This window comes from Phalacrocorax carbo, chromosome 9, assembly GCF_963921805.1.
Source record: "Phalacrocorax carbo chromosome 9, bPhaCar2.1, whole genome shotgun sequence".
In the NCBI taxonomy this organism is placed as follows: Eukaryota; Metazoa; Chordata; class Aves; order Suliformes; family Phalacrocoracidae; genus Phalacrocorax; species Phalacrocorax carbo.
In genome coordinates this window covers 1,967,607-1,992,796 of record NC_087521.1, presented here as the reverse complement: position 1 = coordinate 1,992,796, position 25,190 = coordinate 1,967,607, and the positions used below count along the sequence as shown (strand labels likewise).

The 25,190-nt window shown below is 38.3% G+C and overlaps 1 protein-coding gene across 12 annotated transcripts in view; it reads left to right on the top strand.

Moving 5' to 3' along the window:
- The window catches only part of GPHN (gephyrin), a 306,435-nt gene that overhangs the window by 193,658 nt on the left and 87,587 nt on the right, over window positions 1–25,190 (top strand). For 8 of the 12 annotated variants that reach the window (XM_064460104.1, XM_064460105.1, XM_064460099.1 and 5 more), the window contains 2 exons: window positions 1,926–2,060; window positions 24,042–24,098. In XM_064460104.1, the coding sequence (XP_064316174.1) occupies window positions 1,926–2,060; window positions 24,042–24,098 (192 nt within the window). The remainder of the gene's footprint in view (window positions 1–1,925; window positions 2,061–24,041; window positions 24,099–25,190) is intronic. The other 4 variants (XM_064460108.1, XM_064460101.1, XM_064460107.1 and 1 more) reach the window with 1 other exon arrangement.

Genomic DNA, 25,190 nt, shown 5'->3' with positions numbered 1-25,190 from the left:
GGTGGCACACTGCGAACAAGATCTGTTTCCACACAACTTTCAAACAGGCTATAAACATGAGAGTCTCTAATGGGTGGAGGAAGGTTTGTGGTGAAATAGGATCCCCTATGTGTAACCCATTATCTTTAAATCAAGGTTGCTAGGTTAGATATAGTCATTATTTATAGATGGGAACCAAGGGTGTTGAGGGGGGAAAAGGACATAAAAAAGCAATATTTAATGACTTGACCCTTAGGATGGGTCATTGTAACTGCACAGAGACAAGCAACAAAGCTGTCTTAATATTCCAACGCTGGTCCTAAGGATGCAACAGATTTTGAAAGTTAGGATTTAAGCTTGTTCCTGGAGGTACTTCCAAGTGGCTCCTGTTTGCCCTAAAGCCTTACTAGGCAAGAATGCTCAAAACGCCTAGGTGCAGACTGGGTACAGCATCTCCATTTTTAAAAAAATCCTGGCTGGAAATGTCCAGTGTTAGTAGTTTGGCTTGTCACTGGATCTTCATCTCTTGCTTCCTTTTATTGTCTGCTACTGCTATTTCCCCCAAACATCGGGGTTCTTGTGGTGGTTCACTTGGAACTTGAGCATCAGGCTGAGCTGAGAAATTCTTAATGAGGAGAAATATCTTAAACTATGTGTATATGCATTCTGTCAAAGACCTTTAATTTCTACATTTTCTTGTCTGTTGTGATAGAAAAGTGAATTGCTGGAAGTAAGAGCAATCTGATCTTGTAGAAGTGCTGCCTCTGAAAAAGGAAGAGGTTAAAATCATGAAAATAAAATCGGTATAAACCTGTGTAGAGACTGTGTTATAGCAGAGTATCTGCTGCATTTTGTGTTGTAGAGCTAATGTTAGAGATCAGTTCTTACCATTTTACACAAAAAATAAAAAGCTAATCATTATGTTAAACTAGCAATCCAGTCAATTGTAAAACCAGTGTGATATCTGCAGGACTGGGCCCAAATACTGCAGTAATAAGAAGTAACAGTCTTTCTAAGACTCAGTATATTAATGCTAAGGAAAGCTGTACTCTTAAATGCATTCTTCTACCTCTTTTCTTTGGAACTGGTGATAAAACTGAACAAAAGAGGCAGAAGATAAAAAATAATGATAGATTCATTTTTATTACTAAAAGTAAGACAACTTTCTCTACTGTTGTAAATTGGTGTAATTCCGTTTATTTAAGCGGCTTAATAATACCAGCTAAAGGATCGGTGCTGAAAATTCCAGCTTAGAAATAGCTGGCATTCTAATACCTTATGGGAAACAAACAAACAAAAATTTTATTTTTCCCGTCAGAATGCCTTTTAAACCAAGTGTTGGCTTTGGGTGTTAGTTTTAAGCGCCTGTACTCCCTCCAGAGAGGTCTGTAGCTTTTGCAACACAAACCTTACATCAAGAAGTTTTGTAGCTGAAATAAAGTCTTCAGTACATGGAATGAGGAGTATTTACTCACTGCGTGACATTTCTTATGAGAAATTTTCTGTCTACGTGATGTTTCTTCAGAGGGGTTCAGTCATTGCTAATAAATGATTTTCTGTTCAGAATATTGTCTCCTAGATAGAGAATGGGAAGTCTGCCTCCCTTCATGCCACAGAATAAATCACTGTTGGTCATTGTTGAGTTTGAAACAAAGGCTTAAGAGGAAAAACATTCCTTTCTTATTATTTCCTCTAGTAGTATGTCTGATTTATAGGTTTTTCAGGACAAATAGTATGTTCTACGCTACTTCAGTTAGAATATGATCTTATATATTTGCTAGGTATTTGTTACTAAAATTATGAGAACATGCCATTAACCACTGCCAGCACTGCGTATGAAGCGTGCAGACTGAGGAGAGGCATGTTCCTACATTTTTCGTATAAGGTTTTGAATAAGTTTTAAATACAGTGTATTTTTTACTCTTAATTCCATCTCTCTTCTTAAGATTCCAGATTCCATCATCTCTCGTGGTGTTCAGGTGCTCCCACGTGATACAGCTTCCCTCAGTACTACTCCTTCAGAATCTCCTCGTGCCCAGGCCACTTCTCGTCTCTCCACTGCATCCTGCCCAACACCAAAAGTAAGTACATTTATGCCTTGCAAGCTCCATGCTCAGACATATAATCTGTCAGATTAATGTGTTGCCTCTGCTGACCAAGGTTGGTTCGCATGCAAGGGTTGTATCGTTCTAAGTAACAGAGAAATGCAAGGCAGAACTGTTCATTCCGTGTGTACTGTTGCACAATTTAATATGTGGGTCCGCCAACACATTATGGTTAGTGAAGTTTCATGTTAACTCTTGCAATAATAATCATGAATATCAAATTGTTAACACCCTGAATGTCTTTAATATCCCCAGGAACATAGATAATCCTGCCACTGAGTAACAACATTAAGCAAATGGTATTTTGTTGACAAAACCTGTGTGCAAATTTCTATCCTGGGCTGGGGCAGTTCTGTGCCCCGCTTTATTATTGTTCAGTTTACGAGACTTTCAAACCAACTGGTTTTGCTCAAACTTAGATATTTGCTGCCTGACATTTGGAAACAAAAACCAGCCTAAATTGAATAGAAAGTTTTAATGCCAACCTTGTGGGATTATTCTTCAGTTCTTACTGATTACACTATACTATTTAATCATTGAGGTGAACTCTGCTGTGTTCTCTTTTTATCAAACTTTAAATAACATACATCAAAAACTAAGTGAATTGACCAGTGGCAAGGCCTGTAATGTTTACATTCAGCGTGATTCCTTTCAGCAGAAGAAAACTGTCTGAATTCGCTTTGTGTGTTCACATCACAAAGATCTTTCTGTGGCACCAGATGCTGACATCCTAATAGACCCATAGCAGATGGCGAACAATAACATTCTTCCTCATCTAATTCGTGATCCTTGAAGATTATTCTGCTTGCTGAAGTAATTGCCAGCATCTGCTAGTTCTTTCCTGCTGTCTCATTCTTTTCTGTCGGCAAACAAGATTTATTGGCATCCACCCACAGAAATGTTTTGGTTTAGCCTATGAGACTGTATTATGCAGTACTCACCTCCATTGTAATAGAATCAAAATTATTCTGATGGACAGCATACTTGACCGTCGTTATATAGTCTACTTTTCTGACGAAGATGATCAGTGAATTCTATCTGCAAGCAGCTCCATCTTTTTTTTTTTTTAGCTAAAAAATAGTCACTTGTCCAATGGCTTAAAAATAAAAGCTCAGAGCTTATTACATTAGAACACTCAGAGCAGAAGAGCAATACAAAACAGGGAAACGGCACTGAGTTTTATGCCTGTTGACAAAACAAAAGTGTCCAAAGAAACCAAAGCAGACCAGTAACAGGCATAAAAAAGAGACAGCGCTGCTAAGAAACAGCTCCAGATGAAGGCTATATATTTTCAGGAGGTTATCATAATGGAGTAAAGCTTATCTGTTGTGAAGCAGAATGCAGTCCTCTAGACTATGTTCAAAGATTCGGAGATTACAGGAGGAAACTACAAGAACTTTAAAACATATTAAAAATCTGAAACTCTTCCTTGGAAAATTAGTTGAGATAAGCTCTTATAATTGGATCATGCTTTGGTATTTCGTGTTAAGCCCTGTTTTTCATGTATTACCGCAAAATCAGATTTTGTTCAAAACCTGTAAGACCACACCACTTTTATAAAGGAGCTGCCATGGAACATCTAGCTGGTCCAGCTTTTCTGTGATGTCTTTTGAAAGTGGGTGGTACAGGCTGATACAGAGAAATATCTAGGAAAGCCCAACTGGAAAATGAACTTGAAGGGTGATCTCATCTCTTCCTATTACCTAGAGGTAATAGGTATAAGTATAAGCTTAAATAGGTAATCAGTGTAAGCTGCTTTGCCACTTAGAGAGCTCTTGGTTCATTTTACTTATTACTTTAAAAAAAAACCCACAAAGACTACTCGTTACCTTTTCAGTCCTTATCAGTACCCTCAAGTTCTCAAACATCATCTGAATTTGTCAAGAAATTCATACTCTTCAAGACTGTCGATATGTCTAAATGTCTTCGCTTTGTTTTTCCTCCTGGATCCAGGCTTTCTAGTAATGCAGTATGAATTAAGTTCACACTGGTCCTCTTGATCCACACAGTGGATCTCTTTATTCTCACTAAGAATAAAGATAAATTGTACTTCAGCATCCAGTTGATATTCCAGGGTGGGTTTTTTCTTCTTTAATCTGCAAGCGCCTATCTTTTCAATATTCTCATGTGCTGGTTTAGGAACTCATTTCAGGGCTCCAAAACATGTAGATAGAAGCAAAGGAGAGGAAGTTTCAGGGGGGGAAAAAGAAAACAAAACACCAACTCAATTTCGTTTTCTTTGATTATACATATTGTTTGGAGTGGTGGTCTAGCCATAGAGCGAGTGGCATGATACTTCTTTGTGAGTTACATATTCCAGTGTATTTTGTTGTACCATTTTCCTGTTGTATTTTTTTTGTCCTAAACGTACATAAACCCTTACATCTCTCTTACTGAATTTGCTGAATAGCAGAAAGTTGTGTGTGTGTCTCAGAAAAAAATCAAGTTTCTGCGATGATGGGAGCACAGCTATTGAATAAGCAGCAGGTTACTAATGCGTGGGGGTACTGGAGAGAAGGTATGGGAGAGTGCATTACTAATACTCTTCATTGATCTGTTAAAGGAAGTCTTTACCTCTCCGTAATTATATTTTTGAAAAACCTAATGTTGTTTATGTATACACACAGTTCATGTAGACAAAACAGAACTTTAATTTTAAATTTGCTTTACTGTTTAACATTTTATCTTTCACGTTTTCTGAAAATCTCTGTTCTTAACAAAGTAGTAAATGATGAATATTGAGTTGGAACGTGCATATTTCAATCAGTACTCAAAAGTTTAATTTCCTGATAAAAGAAGTGATTATATTTTTCACTGTAGCCTCATGGAAGGTCAGAGCTTCTCAAGACAAATTTCCACTGGGACTACTCTGTCTGTCATTAGGTACATCCCCAAAACTAAGCAAACTTGCTTTTGTTAGCTTTTAATAAATCTCTGTAGAACATCTTCCTTGTTCTCTAAATTGCGTTTGAGTTTCAAGCAAAATCCGCTGTGGCTCAGAGAGCATTTAAACTGTACTTATAGTAGATGGACTCATATATAGAGGCAATCTAAGTTTTACTCAGGGGAAAACTACACTAACAGTCCTCCCTTTTTCAGTCATTCAACCATAAAGTTGATAGTGATTGTGACAGATATTTTTATCTTCTACAATATAGTTTTGGTCTTTTTAAAGTTTTACTGCTTTCTCAACAATGTTAGATGAATTTACTGAATACTCACATGACAAAAATTTAGGATAACACAGTGCGGCTTGCAAGTTTTTCTTGTCATTTCCAGTAGCTGCTCAGATTCTAAGATCTTACTGTATTTTTGTGTGTGTTTGTGGTTGGCATTTTTGTGAAGATAAATGCAATGTTCTTTTCAGATACAAAAGCAATACACTATCTAGTGTGAAAAACCTTTTACAAATACGGGGAAATTTTTTTATGTTTGCATTAATAGTGACTCTTGGGGCCTTTTAAAAACTTACAGTAAAAAATTTTAGATCTGTAACTTCATATAACTTGAAAGAATATATCCAGAGGAACTGACTGAGTCATTCCTTCAAACTTCTGGTTTTGTTCTAATCTTAGGGAGGTGATATTAGCATAAAAGAATATTACAGCTTTCAAGTGGAAAGTCTGCGCTTCTCCACACATAAATGGTGTAATCAAGATTTAATTTTTGGCAATGTTGTGTGTCAAAGTCAAAGGAAGCAGATACAGAAGACCAAGGAGAGGTTTTAGGTTATGACGAGGAATACATTTCAGTGACAAGAGGTGTTCAAAGTATTTCACTTTGCAAGATCATCAGTCTCACTGGTGTTCAGTTCTTCCACTTCAACGTGCAAAGTTTCTTTTACTGTTGTCTTTGATCATGGAGGATCCTAAGGAATATAGTACTTTTAAGATGAGAGCATTTTTTTTCTTTTTCCATCTTGCTACTTCATTCCTGACACTCCTATCGATTTTTTTAGTTACTCTGAATGAGTCAAAACCCTCAGTGGTTTTAAGTTACATCCTTACATATTTGTAGTTGTGATAGATAGCTTTTTATTCCTATATAAAAAAGGTCTTCAGGCTCTATCTTACAGCTAAAATGAGCAAGCAAGGCTACTTTTCTAAAAGGTTTTTAGATTCTAGCGGAATGGTCAGCTCATCTATCCGGTGCTCCAGCCCCACTTTTGTAGCACAGTACATTTAATTCTGCTAGTTGATTCTGCTCTTTGATCACTTTCTGTAACTTTCTGTAGCTGTCTCCTATAAGAACTGTTATCTTTATCATTTGTAAGTTGACATTCACTTAAAGACCTAATATTCCTGATGTAAAAAAATCTGATACTTGTAATTTATGTATATGTTTCAGTTACAGAGAATTTCTGAAATAAAAAGCCTAGAAAAATACATTAAACGTTTTTTTTAAAAAATAAAAGGCTGGTAGGACTTATTTTTGTGGCAAAAAATATTTTCTTACATCAGTCGTCTCTCATTCTTGCTACCGATGAAAAATGATGCTTTGAACACCTTCTGTCATGAATCATAGCTTTAATGTTGAATGTGCACGTTGGTGTAACTTTTTCATGCAAATTAAATTAATTAGTTACACATTAATACTAAACCTAATTATGGCTTATGTTTTCAGTCTAGTGTTGTGACTTTTAATATACGACTACTATGTGAAGTAATGACATTAGTCGATGGGAGCAGGTGGAGTTGGGAAGTTGCGTTTGCATCAATTATTGTTACAAATTTTTCAGTAGAAATATTCAGTATTTTTCAGTAGAAGTATGATCAGGTTTCTTACCAGAAATTCTTAGTTAATAATGAGGTGCTGTTCAGGACATGATTTGGCAAGCTGTAGTTCCATCCATAGGGTAGATATTTTGTGTACATTGAGTGCGTTAAATTTTGTATTTGTTATCTTGATCCCTACTATTTCTTCTTAAGGTAGTCATCAAGGTGAAAACAATATGGCAAGTATGTGAATATATTTTAAAGTTTGTACACATACGCTAAATTCCCAAGTAACAATTTTTTCTTTATTGTATGTTAAGTTTGCATAAGCTATAGTTTTTCGTACCTAGGAACTTGCTTGAGTAAGTAGCAAGTGCTTTGGCACAGCTATTTAGCTGTTATACAGTTGAGGAGCATGGAAAAGCGGAAAGGATGTTTTAAATTGTTAGGATGATCTGAGTAGGTGAAATCGCACTCCGAGCACTGCAATGGTTTCTTGATTTTTTTGGTAAACCAGGTTGCTGTTCATAGACACATGGGCTTAGATAGATCCTGCTAAGAATTCCAATGTTTTCTTGATTATTTCTGGGGTTTATTTCCGCTCAATTTTTTTCAGTGCACACATTCCAGGATTACAAAAAAATATATTTAGTGAAAAGAGATGCTGATATAATGTATATTGGAGTAGAAAGTAACCAGGGTTGCCTTAAGATGAGCAATTCTGCTTACTAATGCACGTCAGTCCACCTCCCAGGTTCTCCTCAATACAGTGCACCAGTGGTTTTCAAATCAATTACTAATTAAGATAGTATAATATTTTTGATTTAATGTTTGCCTTTTTTCCTTATTCCTTAAGTGTATTGTCCTGACAAGTCTTTATTTTTATTTTACATTTTGGTTAAAAAAACAGGATGGTTGTTAGTTAAAAACATTAAATGCCACAGCTTCAAAAGTGAGACATTGTAACTAAGAAAGAAACAGCTTGGTATGCTTGGGGTATCAAAAAAACCCACAAATACATCATAAATAATAAAAGCAGAGTCTACTAAAATCCTTTCTAAAATGGAAGGTTCGCTTTGTAGGAAGGCTGAAAAATACAGGGGTAGGGTTTTTGTGGTTTTTTGTTAGTTCCAAAACAGATCCATCAACAAGTCTCCAGAGAGGCAGAATAAAGATTTGTGTCATCAAGTTTAAGCTGAACGTTGAATTTCAGTAGAGGTACTTATTTGGCTTAGTTTTATTTACGTTTTTCTTTAATATCTGTTTTTCAAGTAGCACCATATTAATTGTTAACTGGAGTCTGTATTAAATAGTATAGCAGTGCCAAAATCCAGTTCCCTTCCTTGTCTCATGCCCAAGAACTGTTTATAGCAGGGATAAAGAAGGATGTTGTAGTAGTTGGGGGTTGGCTACCTTTACCAATTCAGAGCATCCAGAACAATTATTGAATTCATAGAATCGGCTACTTTTCAGATCTGTTGTATACTGAATCGTATAAGGAAACTCTAATGTGCAAGATTTCCCTATATTTCTCTTTCTTACTAACCAGCTGGTATTTCGTTAAGCTACAGAATTTCATTCTTTTTCCTGAGTCCAGTGAAACTTTCAAACAAGTCAGAAATAAGCTTCTTGGTCTTTCCCTGAAAATAGTTATTTTTTCAGATTTTAACTGTTCTGCTTGTGTATCCCTCCAGAAGAGAATAACCTTTCACTACAGACATCTTGGCTGACATACGTGTTGCATGAGTACTGATCTATGTATGCTTGTGCTGCATCAGCTTGTCAGTTCCTCCTTGAAATGTTTTTTTAAATTATCTTTTGGAGCAAGAGGTTTTGGTTATTACTATGCTTTCTTCAAATGCCAAGTGATTTTTCTTAAATTCTGGTAACTTCAGTTTGGCATTGCTTTAAGTAAAGGAAAAGATGTTCATCCTTCTTGCATTAGTTTCCTTACCCACACCTGTTCGGTTCCTATCCAAAATAAATCTCTGGTTTTAATTCTGATGTATCACAAGATGAGGGGTTTTGGGTTTGGTTTGGTTTGGTTCTTTTCCAAACAGCAATATAGTGTTACATCTGTCTTTCATCCAGTTCCTTCATTTAGAAATTACTGTGAATGCACCTCTACAGAAATATGTGCTAGCTCCATTTTCAATATATCTGGTTCTGGTCTTGTCACCAGTGCTCGTTGAGGCTGTTGGTGGCTGGTGATCATTTTGATGTCTTGCTGGAGTTGGCTTCTTGGAGCAACATTAACTTCCTGTCTCCATTCTCTTTTCCTTGGGGATATTAGTTCTTATTTCCTGTGCCAACTTCTTTCTTCATGAAATATGGTTTCAAGAGTAAAACTATGCATCTGTGTGCTGAATATTCATATAGCCACATGTTCTGTTTGTTGGAATTTGATTTTCTGGTGCTCCTCTTTTTTGGTATCTTAGTCCCTGCTAATCTGTAATTTCAGCCATTCATACATTGACCTGATCTTAATCAACAGCTCAGGTATGGGCAGGCTTGCTTCTGTCCCTTCAGTGACTATTGACATAATAAATGATCCACATCACTTACTGCTGTGTTCTTTCGTTGTGAAAGGATCAGAAATTTCAAAAATGTACTTGCAAGGAATAGACCATGATCCTCTTTCTTCTAGTTGCTTCTTTCGTATTTTAGTAAATATTTTAGGAACAGTGTAGCAAAGCTCAATGCAAGATATTACAGGAGAGGTAGGTGATGTTATTTTAAAACAAAGAATTTCAGTCTCGTATCTAGGTACTCAAAACCACAAAGATACATGCATTCAGTAGTCTGTCCAGCATTCAGGCACCCATATATGTGTACCTACCTGGTATGGTCAGAATTCCTTGAAATGATCTATAGAATATGGGGCACCGTCAAGTCCTCCACAAGTTCCCCAGGTTTCTTCTTATGCTGGTATCCATTAATGCAGTGTTGGATGTGCCTTTTATACTCTGTAGGAGCTGACAGTTAAGGGGATATTTGGCTCTCCATCAGGTTCTACCTCTTGAGTATGTGAGATTTGCTCACTGGCCTGTGTTTTCCATATCTAAACCTGCTTTTTACCTTTCAACATCATCTTTAGTGGCTCAACTCTTTGTTTTGGTCTGTAAATCATTTTAGGCTGTCTTGTTTTACTGAAGCCGCACAAAGTGCTGTGAACTAAATTAACTACTGATCTGTGTGCCATCAACATGTTTTTCTTAAATCCCTTCTGCTATGCTTTCTGGTGCTTCCACATCCATACATTTCCATTTTTTCACTACTCTTAATATATCTGTTAGTTATTCAAGGACTATTCTTATGCAGAAGTCTATATTAGCTTGATTAGCTTGCTATTGAAGCATCCTGATACCCTGTCATGCTTCTACAGATATGCAGTATAATAAAAATAGTCCATTTCAATACACATGCAACCCAAAGTGCTGTAAAAAGAGGTGGTAGTCTAGCAGCAGCAGCAGCAAGCAGTAATGTGTTCACAGGAGGCAAAACTAAAATTTAGACCAGGAAAGCTATTTCAAGGCATGCATGTTCCTGTGGTTCATGTATTTTCTGCAGTAAAAGTTTGCTGGTTCCATTGCAGATGTGGTTTAACTCCAGCCAGCAACTAAGCCCCACACCGCTGCTCGCTCACTGCCCGCCAGCGGGGTGGGGCAGAGAATCAGAAGGGTAGAAGTGAGAAAACTCGTGGGTTGAGATAAAGACAGTTTAATAAGTAAAACAAAAGCTGCGCGCGGAAGCAAAGCAAAACAAGGAGCTCATGCCCTCCTTCCCACGGGCAGGCGGGGGCTCAGCCCTCCCCAGGAAAGCAGGGCTCCGTCACCCATAACGGTCACCCATAACCATAACGGTTACTTGGGAAGACAAACACCATCAGTCCAAACGTCCCCCCTTCCTCCAGCTCTATATGCTGAGCATGATGTTATATGGTGTGGGACATCCCTTGGGTCAGTTGGGGTCAGCTGTCCCAGCTGTGCCCCCTCCCAGCTCCTTGTGCACCCCCAGCCTACTCATTGGCAGGACGCTGTGAGAAGCTGAAAAGGCCTTGACTCTGTGTAAGCCCTGCTCAGCAATAACTAAAACATCCCTTTATTATCAACACTATTTTCGGCACAAATTCAAAACATAGCCCCATATTAGCCTTCTACTATGAAGAAAATTAACTCTATCCCAGCCAAAACCAGCACAGAGAGAAGCAGGAATCTAAACCACAGACATTGCTTTTGTCATGGATGATGTAAATATGGAATTGCTTTCAAGTTGTAGGTTCTTTAGTGAGCGTACTAGTGGTGCCTGAAGTCCAGTTTCACTTTTGAAAAGGTTTTTAGGAAATAAGGGAGTTAAAAGTAAATTACACCTCCTGGTTCTATGAATCTTATCTCCTGTTTTGGACACTATCTAATACTATTTGATGTTGTAATATGTAACACCGTCCAAGCCTGGCATACTGAAAATAGTTTTTCCCTCTGCATGGCTGACTCTAGCCATGTTTTAGAACCTCACTATCTCATTGCTCAATCTGCATTCAGTTGCCTTTGTGTCACTGTTGGCCTTTTAACTTAAATAAGGCCAATCTTTTCTTGATCGTGTATTCATTCCTCAAATAGACTTATAAGGGGGAGGCATAGAAACGTTCAGATTTCATTTTTATTAATTAACTAAGTCAAACTCCCTCATTTTCATCCTTGTAAAAAAGACTCCTTCAAAAGTCTTTTCCTGCATTTGTTGTAGATGTCACCTTCCTTGGAGTGATCAAAACTATTTATGCGCTTATACGGGATTTTACTGGTGTTTTGTACAATGGATTTATAATCTCTGGGATTTTCCAACTGTTAAGCTCTTGCCCACGTAGCAAAGATGCTTGTTAGTTCAGAACTTGGTGTTAAATTTCAATCAATTTCTTTTACAGCAATCTTCAATGTTATCAAATACCTGCTGATGAGATTACTTTAGTAATCTGTAATGATGATGCCTCCTGTATTTATCTGAGAGCAATCCTAACTTTTGTGTCAAAATCATTATTGAAAATATTAGGTATGGTCAGTTTCTACATCACTCCTTTGCAAACTATGTTCATAACTTTTCTTCTGCCTGTTCCTCTTTCAGCAAAATATATTGTTACCTTCCAACTAGCAATTTCCTTGCCCTCCCAACAATTGTCTTTACTTCTATATGTTCCTGTCCTACATTTCATCTGTTTATAAAAGCAGTTGTCTCATCAAAACCAATTCATAATTCTCATTGATTTGTTCCCCTATCATGTATTCTCATCGCCAACAAAATTCAGGCAAGGTATTATTTTTCATTACCTAGTTCACCGTTGATGTCTTCCTGACCTCAAATGATAGCATTTCAACTTTCTCTGTTTGTATGTTTAAGGAATCTTTTACTCCTCATTTTAAATTCCTTTAACTCCATTTTGTACTTAACAATTTCTAGCTTAGACGAAACAGTATCTTTTATTTTCATGTCTGCCAGGCTGTCTGTCTAGACCTAGTGGCCTTCTCGGCATGGTTTTTTGTTCTTCTCCACATAAGAAAACAAGAGTCCAAGTATTCAGTTTCAAGAATTTATTTTGGCTGTCTGTCAAAATATCTTCAGTTAGAATGGTACTTTTGCAAAAGGCTGATGAAAGGTGGTCATTTGTCTCCCTTGGTAGATAAAACTGTTGTCTGTTGATACAGAAAAGTGTATTTTTCAAGGTCATTCTTATTTGAATTGAGTACCTGCTCACTTTGGATCTATTGAAAATATTTCTCATTTGAGAGCAAATCGGTCTTCATATAGTAAAGCAATTAGGCAATCTCATTATAGTATAAAACTGCGCAGTCATTCTATGTCTGATGTGATAACAAAATAAACCTCTTCAAGAAGTTAGCTGTTTATCTTAAAAAAAAAAATAAGTTTGAATCTGATTGCAAGGCTCATGTAGACCATTGTGTGTGTCACATCTCCTGCTTTTGCATGGAGCTTACAAGATACCTTCTACAAGACATAGGAGACATAGGCCTTATCTCAATTGTGAGAATTTTTTGCAATAACTTTTTTATATCAATGTCTTGTTTGTGGTATCTTTTTTTGCCCAAGCAGATAGGCTTTCTCTTCTACTAAATGCTAGTTCTCAGAATCATGTTACTCTTGCATTTATAGGTCAGCACAGAAACGCATCACATGTGAATATAGTCATTCATCTATTTGTCTTTCCAAGACACAAAAGACAAGACATTGTCATTTAGGACTTAGCCTGAGCAATTACTGTGGGAATTAAGAGTTTCATTCGTTAAGTAGATTCTGACATCATATTGATTCCCCAAGTTTTTGAACTGTAGCTATTTTTAGCAAGTATTTCCCCAGAAGGTTTTGAGAAAAAGCTACACGATGCTTTCTCTTTAGCATTCTTCTGCCACGTTCCCATGCGCTAGTTCCTGGCTGGAAAAGGAGAACATGCACCCTACTTAGTGTGTGGCCTAATGCTCTCATTTATGCCTATTGGTGTGCGTAGTCCTCATTCTGTGCATCTCTATTCCTTAGGATAATTGTGGTTTTTTAAACAAGAACTGTGCATATATGTGTACATGTAATCTTTTACGACAGCTGAGCCTAGGTACTGTGCGCCCATACCAGAGGAATATGTGTGCGCTATGTCAGTGCTGCTTTACTTGCTCTTGTGATGTGATTCTCTACTCTACCTCTACTCTCTCTCTACTCTACGTGTTCTACGTGCAAGAAATGACAGTTTAGAGTACCTCAGATGAAGAGCAGTCACTGAGCAATGAGATGCCCTATAGCCAATTTATCCAGAAAGGTTAGAAAGCATTATTTTAATCCCTAACATACCAAGTTCATTCCATTAAATAGTCCCGTTAAACTGTAACAATCACCAAGCATCAACAAACAGTACTAGGAAATAAGGAAACAAAGGTGATGGAAAAGGTAATGGTTTTTAAAATCAAAAGAAGATTCGTCACAATCTTTTGTCCAGCCTTCTCATAAACAGCCAATCTAAATTTGCTAACGCAGTTCATTTTAACTTCTTTGTCTGCTTACCCCTCTAATTACCTCCTTTCTCACAGTGTATGTTAGAAGCCCTTTATTTTGCAATTCATGTAAGGCTTAGGTCAGTGCTTATCCAACTCTGTATTCTGGAACTGCAGGGACGATTTAGTATGTGCTTTAGTATGTGATTTAGTATTGCCTGTGTTTGAGAAAATTCTTATTTGGTTGTGCCACTTTTCATTTACTAAAATATTGATCATAGGTTGTTCTCCCTGTTTTAATTTTCTACGTGCAACAGGAAACGGGAGAAGGCACTGTAGTCTTCAGGGAATTGTCCCATTTTGAACATCAGCAATCAGTTCAACTAGTTTTGTTTGTTCCTGGAAGAGATCGTGTGAGAAAAGAGAGTATTTAAATCATGACAAAATTCTGATGATGTGTTAAAATGTGAGTTCAAAATTGTGTGGCTGTGAAGATATTCTGCCATTCACAGGTGCCTCAAGATTAGAATATGTTCAGAAGGTTAATAGTGATGATGATTCAAGTGAATCCCCATATTACACTCAAAATTTGTCTTTAATGTCTGAAATGAACTGCCTCTATTTTGTTCACCAATTTAGTTTAATTTTAAAAGGCAAAATACATATTATCTCTTTAAAAGGGGCGTTTATGAATAGGGTAGAATTTGATTTCTTCAGTTAGGCTTCAACAGTATATTTGCTTTTTTGAAAGGAAAGGAAGTGGTTATTCATCTATTTCTGATCACTTTCACAGTAGCATTGCATATTCTTGGACAAGAATTTCTTTAGGCATTTATTGATATTTACATTTACTGAAACCTGCATAAATTTTAGTAAAGAGCTTCTTATTTATACCAGCAATAGTGATGACTGTAGGAGTGTATTTACAGTAAAAGTCTATGACAAATTAGGGATCCTTAAGGTGAGAAATTCAAAGCACTTACATATGGAACATACTTCTCTCCAGTGACTGTGCTGGAAACTGGGCCTCCCATTTGAATGCCCTACAGTAGATTTATGGAAATCATCCGGTAAGAAAGAGTAACATGTTTGGCAAGACTTCAAACCAGTTCCCTTTCAGATTTGCACCATCCATTACAATTTATTTATTAAGACTGCTTTTTTTCTTTTAAAAATAGCTTTTCAAACTGTGAGGAATGCCTTTAAGCAAGGATTTCTATGCATTGGTGTGGCGGTTCTTTGCAACGCTTTGCTTGCTCTGTGAAGTTCACAGGCAGCCTTCCTGAGCAATGATTTCATTCAGCAGCACCATCAGTGTGGACAAAGATTGACCTTGGTCACTTCCCAGCTTATTGTTCATATCTAGCCACTTAAAGGTTATATTAAGTTTCTGCAAAGTGAATTGAATCATGGATCTTTTAATCTTATCTTAATCTTCTGAGATTATCATCTCAGTGATTTCATTGTATGTTTCCTATAGCTTTAATGGCCCTTCCCCAGTATCCTTACTGACCTTTCTGCTTCTCTTTCACAGCTGAACTCTTCAGGATGTGTAGATGTGAGGAAATACATGTGACAACAAGCTTTACACAGATTTTCCAAACACAGCCCTGCCTAGTCTAAAGGATAAAGTACAGGATATTACAGATATTTGAGAACAAACCTTAAATGCACTTGTCCTCAAAGAGGTTTACTCTTCCCCTTAAAGTCTCGCTGGCCCATCTGTTTTCAGAAAGATGAGATCTTCCTTGTTACACAGAGCCTGAATGCAAACATCTCTCCCTTAATTTTGCCACTAAAAGTGGTCAAAGAGAGCAAACGCCTTAGCTGGTTTGCATTATAACCTACCTGTCCCACCATCAGGTCGCTTCTAAGTGACTTCATTGATGAGACAGCTTTCACCGTGACCGCCAAGGTATCTTTGATAGGAGCGAGCTTAGTGTCTAAAAATATTTAAAGGACACTGTCCTCCACTGAAATATGAACAGCCTTATATATGCTGCAGGTTTTGGAACTTCAGTTCAGCTTAGGACAAGACAGAAGAGCAGCACATTCAGAACTGAATTGTCAGTTTAGGAAAGGTATATGCAAAGAATTCAAACCTTCACCACCTAGGACTTACCATGTTTTTATTTTTGCCTCACATATAAACTTCTCTGCTTGCCAAGACGGATTTCTGATATATGCAACAGGTGTTTGAGTTTTTTAAAAGCTCTATAAAAGCATGAGGTGCAAATTCTGCTTTCCTTTGTGGGGAAAGCCAGAGAATAAATGAGGCTGCAGGCATAGGCAGGGAGAAAAATAGGCCAGCAGGCAGTGAAAAAATGTTCAAAGTGGGGCTGAAATGAGAGGATGTAAAGTATTGAATTGAGGAGAGATCGGATATAAAGGTTGAGTGGTAGAGGTCTGGTATAACAGTATTTCTGGCGGCAGGGCTTAGTCATTTGGAGAAGAGTAGGAAGTATCTTGGAGGCAGGAGGCAGCAATAACTTTATGAGAAAAGAAAGGGCTGTGGTCAGAAGGAACTGGCAGAAAGGAACTGGCCTTGAGTGGGTAGAAGAGTTTGGGGAACTTCAGCTGTGTGACAGGACAGTTGCGCAACTAAAAGCTCTGAGTCAAGTTGGGTCCAGAAAACCTACAGTAAAACTTGGTCCCTATACGTTTGTGCATACATGTCCCCTGTATAATAAAGTGATGCATAAAGTATTTGAACTTATTCTCAATCAGTTTGCTTGGAGCAGTCTGGGCTCAACAGCACGCAGCTCTCTGCAGGCGAATTAAACCTTCTGATCACCAGCGTTCTTTATAATCAGTAGGCTCCCTTCGTATGATTTACATCCATTCCCTCTGAGCTGGACATGCCTTTGCCAAGAGTAGCCATTTGGTTCTGTTACTCATCACTTATAATCTCTTCATGTCTTGGTCAACATAAAGCCTGTGTATTTTGTTAACTTATGCAAAGTTAGTGAAAGTAAGGATCTAACTCTCATATGCCCAGGGCTCCAGTTTAAATTGTATTTAGGACATTAAGTCACTAAGCATAGTGGCATAATATGTAATGCTTGTACTCATTGTGGTCTGTTTTGCCCTGGCTGCACGTTCTACCTACCAACTTTTAGATTTTTATTTCTGACCATTCAATTTCACGGAAGTCAATAGATATTTTTAAAGAACTAGGCTGCCACATGTGGGTGTAAATTAACCAGTGTATTACAGAATCTCCTGTGTAAGGATGTGGTTACATTATCTTCGTCATTATGTGTGTTAACAGACCATTGATCCAGTGATATTAATGTACTGAACTCCAAAACTGCAAGAAAATTACAGTACTTTTTCCCACTAATTAGTGTGTTGGTATGATGGTTGGCATTCATTACCATTTGTGTACTTATGCCTTTGTAGTTTTACCGTTTTCAAGGAGTGCAGCAACCCTAATAGGACACTTATGCCATACTGCAGTATAACGCATAGGTGTGAATATGTTTATTGGTTGAGAATGTATGTCTTTGTTAGAGGAGCTTGCATCCCCTTTGTTTGAAAATGTTCCCCATTTATTTAAGAAGCCCCATCGAATTGGTGTTTGTCTGGGCTAAACTGCAGAAGTAAAAATATTTTCAAGTGCAAGTCTATTTTTCATGCATGAATGTGAAAGTTATACATAATGCATTCTTAAATTATTTTTCTGCAATATTAAAAATATATTAAGCTTTTTCTTAGCAGTAGAAACTGCTCACTTGATGTAAAGCATTGTTCTTATTAGGCAAGAGGGTTCTAGCTGGAGTTCAGATTTCTGCATCAGAATTTTCCAGTGTTGATCAGGCAAGTAAGGGTTATAAAAATACTGCCCGTATCAGTATTTTATTATATAATACTTGGATGTTGGCAGTCACAGTCCCTAACGTCAAATTTGTTGACAAGCAGTATGTAATTACTTCACTATTTAAAATCATTTCTTGCCAGCCATGGAATGTTTACAGTTCCTTTTTCCTGGATGTCACTGTCCTTCACTTACCTCCAGCTTGTTGTACACCATGAACTTTGACAAACTTTGCTAAGGGTCAGAAAAAGCATTTTCCATCTTCACAAGATTTAATCTCCTTGGATTCACTTCCCTGATGTGATCTGGCCAATACATAAAGTTTTTTGTTTCTGGCCAACTGATGTAAAATCATTCCCAGTTGGGTTATACTTTGGAGATACTTTTCTCTTAATATGAACTGTGTGAGAGATTTCAGGAGCAGAATGGTGTTACAATATGCATAGTATAGCTTTTATGGTTTCTCTTCTCAGCTGGACCCACTTCTTCGCTGGTTGAATGCACTTTATCAACCTGAAGAATCGTCAAGCTTTTGACAAAAAATTACTGATGGTTCCTAAATATCCCTGTACTTAATATATGGTATTCTTTCAAAGCCCCTTCATGTGGGGGATGTTTGAATACACTGTGATTCATAGTTTCTCTTCTGTAAGTTTTTAACGTTTTTGTCTTCTCAATGCATTTATCTTTAAGATCATTTTAATGTTGTTTTTATATATCCACCTACCTTTTCACTGAATCATAGAACATCTGTTTAAGCTACATTGGATTGGAGACAGGTTTATCCCATTGTTCTTCTTCCACATTTTGCCTTGGTCAGTTGAATGGCCCTTGGGGAAATAAAAATTTAAAAAAAAAAAAACAAAAAAACAAAAACAAAACCAGATTTGGAGTATATTGTGGAATTCTGCTGAAGGAAGTGGTCTAAAGTAGGACCATCATATGCACAGTTTTGCTCTAGATTTATAGATTTTCTAGATTTCTTTCTTACCATGAGGCCCTGCATTTTGAGATGAAACAGTAACTGGAAGGAAGTGCGGCAGGTAAAACTGGAAAAACAAGGGAAGTCGTCTTTTCTCATAGCACGTACAAACTTGTGAATGTCGCTGTTTCGCAGCCAAAGGCCTGTTTTAAAAAGGAACAACTTCATAAGCATTTATTAACAGTATGTGTAGTCACATTGACAAATATGATGCAAGCAACTTCCATGATTTAGGATTCAGTGGAGGATATTCATACCGCTGAACTTCACATCCCCTAAACCAAACAGGTTAGGAGCACGCTTTTAACTACCTAACTTTAAGTAACTGACACAATCAGTTAGGTGCAGTGACAAGAAGCCATGGCTAGAAACTACAGGGGCTACTTCTGTCTGAGAAAACAGAAAATGTTTGTTGGTGCAGTTGTCAGGGACGAGCGGGATAACGCACACCGGGGATGAGCGGGATAACGCACACTGGGGATGAGCGGGATAACGCACACCGGGGATGAGCGGGATAACGCACACCGGGGATGAGCGAGATAACGTACACGGGGGATGAGCGGGATAACGCACACGGGGGATGAGCGGGATAACGCACACCGGGGACGAGCGGGATAACGCACACCGGGGACGAGCGGGATAACGCACACGGGGGACGAGCGGGATAACGCACACCGGGGATGAGCGGGATAACGCACACGGGGGACGAGCGGGATAACGCACACCGGGGATGAGCGGGATAACGCACACCGGGGATGAGCGGGATAACGCACACGGGGGACGAGCGGGATAACGCACACCGGGGATGAGCGGGATAACGCACACGGGGGATGAGCGGGATAACGCACACGGGGGACGAGCGGGATAACGCACACCGGGGATGAGCGGGATAACGCACACCGGGGATGAGCGGGATAACGCACACGGGGGACGAGCGGGATAACGCACACCGGGGACGAGCGGGATAACGCACACGGGGGATGAGCGGGATAACGCACACGGGGGATGAGCGGGATAACGCACACCGGGGACGAGCGGGATAACGCACACGGGGGATGAGCGGGATAACGCACACCGGGGACGAGCGGGATAACGCACACCGGGGACGAGCGGGATAACGCACACGGGGGATGAGCGGGATAACGCACACGGGGGATGAGCGGGATAACGCACACCGGGGACGAGCGGGATAACGCACACGGGGGATGAGCGGGATAACGCACACCGGGGATGAGCGGGATAACGCACACGGGGGATGAGCGGGATAACGCACACGGGGGACGAGCGGGATAACGCACACCGGGGACGAGCGGGATGACGCACACTGGGGACGAGCGGGATGACGCACACGGGGGACGAGCGGGATAACGCACACCGGGGACGAGCGGGATAACGCACACGGGGGACGAGCGGGATAACGCACACGGGGGACGAGCGGGATAACGCACACGGGGGATGAGCGGGATAAGACACACGGGGGATGAGCGGGATAACGCACATGACAAATGCAAACACATTTATTTGCAGAGCCAGTGGTGTAATGTTCCACAAGTAATATTAATATTTTTCTTTGCTCACCATTCATCACTGATCTCCGCGGTAGATCAGCAAATCATCTGAACTTGATTTGGATGCTGTGTAGTATAATCTCATGCTTTTGATTAACATGATTCCAACACTACATGCCCAGGCCATTGAATAGGGAACTTAACATCTTGTTTGAAACCACTGCTGTAAAGAGTTTCCATTGCTAGTGTTGCATTTATTCAGTTTCAGAATCAAGTAATTGGATATCAAAAAGGCTTTGTCATTATGAACCATGTATGTATTACCCAGGATTTTAGAAAAAAAATCTGATGGAGGTTTGACTTTTTGGTGAATGTGGATGTGAAAACACATTTCTGAAAGCTTTAGGTCCTGCAAAATTCCAATTTCTTTCTCAGAAACAGTAAGCAAGGAAACTTTAGAGTAGCAAGAACAGGGTATATTATCAGAAAGGGGAAGGAGTCTAAGATGATAGTGCTAAGTATTTGAGGCTATTTCTCCTGTTGTCGAACTCTTCCTTTAAATAAATCCAAATAAAGCCAGAATCTCATATTAGCCAGTTGTTCAGAGCAGTTCTTTCTTTACAATGAATATAACTGCTGGTTTATATATAGATAAAGGTTAGGTATTTTAAATTCTTTTTTCTGGAGTAAAATCAGGCCTGAAGATAAACAGGTTCATTTCTTACGGGCTCTCTTAGAAGGTAGAGGAATAATAATGAAACCATGTGCAAGACTTCCGCTTAGAAAACATTAAGTGTCTGTTCTTTGGTACCCAAGTCTTTCATTCATCTCCTAACAAGTCCATAAGCGTATTTGAGCACTCTTCTTTGCTCACTCTTTGGTTCTGGTTTCCCTGCTTCTGAAGTTTTCCTCCACTGGCGTCCTATCTTACTCTGCTCCCATTGTAACTCCACCTTGTTCTTCAGGTATCACGATAGGGACGCCTGTGGTTAATCTTCAGCTTTTAGCTCTACTATTATTCCCTTGTGAATAAGGAAGGGATGTAAATATAACACATTCATCTTAACTGTCAGTGCATTATACCCTGCCAGTTTCTTGGAATGTTCCCTACCTAACACCTTTCTTGCCTCATTACTTGAATGTCATCATTCTCCTCCTTCAGAATGTTCCCAAACCCCAACATCTTTCAGGTAACATTTTGCCAGTAACTACTTAGTATTGCTCCTGCCTCATTTCTTAATCCACTCATTTAGCTTGTGTTGTGGTGTTAAAAAAAAAATCATAAAACCTGAGGCACAGAGTTTTGTTTTCTGTTTTAGTGGTCAAGTTGTTTTTATTAGTCCTATCTTTTGCTTAGAAAGAAGTACTGTTTTCATTTTACAAATGGGGGTAGAAAAATCAATTAACTCGTTTCTGGATCACACAAGCGGCCAATGGGAAGAGAACCATACAAAACTTTGATTTAGAACATTTACATGCACATCTTTCATTCTAATCTTTTCTAGCTACAAGTGTTCATCCATGATGTGGTTCTTGTTTCTAGCTGAGTTTCTGAAAAACAAGGAGTATATAATCCATGCCATTTTCTGAAATACTAGTTTGTCAGTCAACTTCTAGAACATCATACAGGAGGTGACCAGACAGAGATAGGATATACCTGAATTCCTTTCTGTGGCATTTGCCGTGGATTAAAAAAATGGTATTTTTATTCCTGCTGTCCCTTGCCTTCTTGGTAATACCTTATTTAATTCCCCGAACAGATGAAATATAGTTTGTGCAATACTCATATCACTCTGATTCATCCATTGAGAAACATCCGTGTCGCATTCTGCAGGGTTCCTGTAGAAAACATGTTACCACATTATTAACTGTGCCATGGACGTAAAACAAGAGTTGACCTTAGGCTATCTCTGCGTAATTTATGTTCTCAAGCATTTATAATTCATTGCTCACAATGTACACATTGTGTATATATTCCCCTATATATTTTGAAGAAAGAAAGAGTAAATAATGTCAATTATATGCACCTGTAATATCTCCAATCTCATTTCTGACTGAATTCTAAACCTTCGACACAACTTGAGCAGCCATAATACCTACATTGGTAAGTAATAGCAGAAAAACTTTTTCCCTGAAGGGAAAGGCATACTGCTGTCACTCACAAAAGTTTCTGTGGTATGTAGCATTTTTGTTAATGTTGTGCTTCCATGTCATTATGTGAGATTATCAGCATTTATTTATTCTTATTTCTCATTTTTCAAACCAAAATTGAATATACATTATTTTTGAAAAAAAGTTTCAGATTAGTTGAAGGGATTGGGGTTCTACTTGATTATGTCTCACTGTTTGGCACTGCTCGTATCTCAACCAGGGTATTGGGCCAAGTGTCTTGCTCTAACTAGTCTTGCTTTTTTTTTTTTTTTCAAATAAGGTTTTTGGGGATTTTTTATTAGGAAAAATATAGCAACTAGGTTACAACTGTGTACATTTTAATTGAATCTGTCTTCTAAAGGAGACATATTTTACTTCAGAATTACAGGTTTTTCTTGGTTGATATACTTGAATTCCTTGGAGGTTTGCTTGGAGTCCCATGAAAACAGCGATGTGGATGGTCCACTTGAGAGATCAAAACAGATACTATTTTAATGCCATAAGACCAGGGAAGGAAAGCAGCAATTTACATAAATGTTTCCAGGGGATTTTGCTAGTGGACATCCTTTCAGAACTAAATATTTAAATTGTTAATCTATCATTTAGTTGCATTACTTTCTGGAGAATCTAGTGCGAGTGAAAAAAACCATTCAGTTGACTGTGTTTTGAATCTGGATTTCTCCATTTTCTATGGGTCAGGTAAAACCGAAAGGTGGCAATCTAACTTCTGGTTTTGCTAGTGTGCTCCAGAAAGCATAAAGCATAGTTGAATTTCTATGGTTCATTCAGTCTTTGGCTTCCTTGCTGAAATTTCTTAAAGACAAGACAGTTACTGTGGTTTGAAAGGGTTCACCTCAGTTGAGTGGGACTTTGTTTTATAAAACCTGTGAAACAACCAACAGATAATAAAAACTTTCAATTCAGTCTTGATTCAGACTAGAAGGATATCACTAAAGTCGTTTTTATTGTCCTCTTCCTCTCTACTTCAAACGACACGACACAAGTTTGATTTATCAGTTAGAGATTTATTTACTGGATTCAGCAATTCTGAAAACTTTTGCGAAGTAAAATAAAACGAAAGTTTTATTTTACATGCTTCTAACAGTACGAAGCCTTTTGAGCAGCGACCTCATTTGTTTCTTCAATCCTCTGCATCATCTAGGAAAAAAAAAGTATATAGTAAAGGAAAAGCAATCAGGTAGGAGATGTTGGGGGAGAGGTCATATACATGGTATATTTAAAATAAAAATCTGATGTTGGTCTGGCATTAAAATTTTCTGTTTGGGCAGCATAATTTTTACCTGGGAATCTTGATAGCAGTGGCTAAAATCTTTAGGCCTGGGTTAATAGGTATCTGTATTGCATTCTGTCAGGTATCAATCACGATACTTGCCAGGCCTGCTACTCCCAGTTATAGTACGCTATGATCATATGATTTGTAGAAGGTATAGGGTGTTTTTTTCTTCAGTTAAGAGTTTTAGGACTTCATTATTCTTCATATCCAAATCAAATAAATAACATGTATTCTTTCAAAAATGTTAGTGAATTCAGCATGCATCATATGTGCCAGATTGGTAATATATTGAAATAAAAATGGTCAACAAAGCAAGTTTAAAATGCCATGATAAAGCATCATTTATTCCAGAAATTAGAGTCTGTGTCTTTGTCCTCTAGAGGTGTCTCACAGAGTCAAATTGATGTCTTGCATGTACTGCTAACTGATTGTGTGGAAATTTTTTTAAGTTCACTTTTTCTTTATTCTTCTGTCTTTTTTACCCATCTTCCCCCATTGTAGCAAATTAGACGGCCGGATGAAAGCAAAGGAGTTGCTAGTAGAGTTGGATCCCTCAAAGTAAATATGTTTCTAACATTTATTTTGCAAGTTTTCTTCTATAGCCTACACTTTTCCTTTTGAAGGGGGAGGTGAGGGGAGGGAGGGAAGGGGCTTTTCCATTTCTCACCATCCCATCACTTTTATTTCAGTATTCTTATTGCTGTTGGGTCACATTTTGTTTGTTTCTGTGCTACACATAGAGCAACCTACTGAAGGCAGGCTGCCAGTTTGTTAGCTTTGAATGTCACCACAAATAAGAGATAGTAACAACTTTCTTGAAGTGCCTGTGATTTGGTGATCATGATTAAACCACTTCTCTGATCTGTGTTGTTTGTTGTCTCTTAACTGCCTGTTCCATGGAGAAGTGACTTACTCATCTTCAGACTACTGCTTCCCATCCTGAAACAAAATTAAACTGTTATAGTGCTCACACTTTCTGCAATTAATTCTGCAAAGGACCATTACAAGAGAGTTGAATATTTCATGTGTATCTAGCCTTTAAATCAGAAAAAGACAGAGTTAATAAAGAGGAAATGAGAGAGAGATTCATGTGAGGCTAATAGGAATGGAGCCACTGTTTTGCTAATAATTAGTCCCTTCTGCCTTTTTTATGTTTGTACAAACATACTCAAATATTTAGAGCACTTAACCGAACAGGCAGATATCTAAATCGGTACCCACCACGCATAGTGTTACACCCTAATAAATGGTTTAAAAAACAGGACGTAATCTATACCAAGATGCTGGCCATGTGCAGTCCAGGGCATTCTGTTAAGGTTCCATCTCAACAGTTGCATCTTTTTCAGCCATCCAATTTTCAGTTTTTTCCCCCTTTCTTTCCTTTTAGCGCTTTCTCAAGCACTAATTATTCCATTTTTTCTTCTGCACTCTCCTTGCCTTTCTTCTTGGTTTTTTGATCCTGTGTTTTGGTTTTGTATATGAATGTATTGCCTTTGTTCTGGGACAAGCCATCCTCTCTGTTCTCTAACACTGCTCTACAGCTGCTCTTTGTGAAAATGGTATTTCACTGAGCGTAAAGAAGGGGAGGGGAAGGATTGGTTATGCACCTCTTTCCAGTAATGCCACCATTTAAATTGATCTCAGCATAGG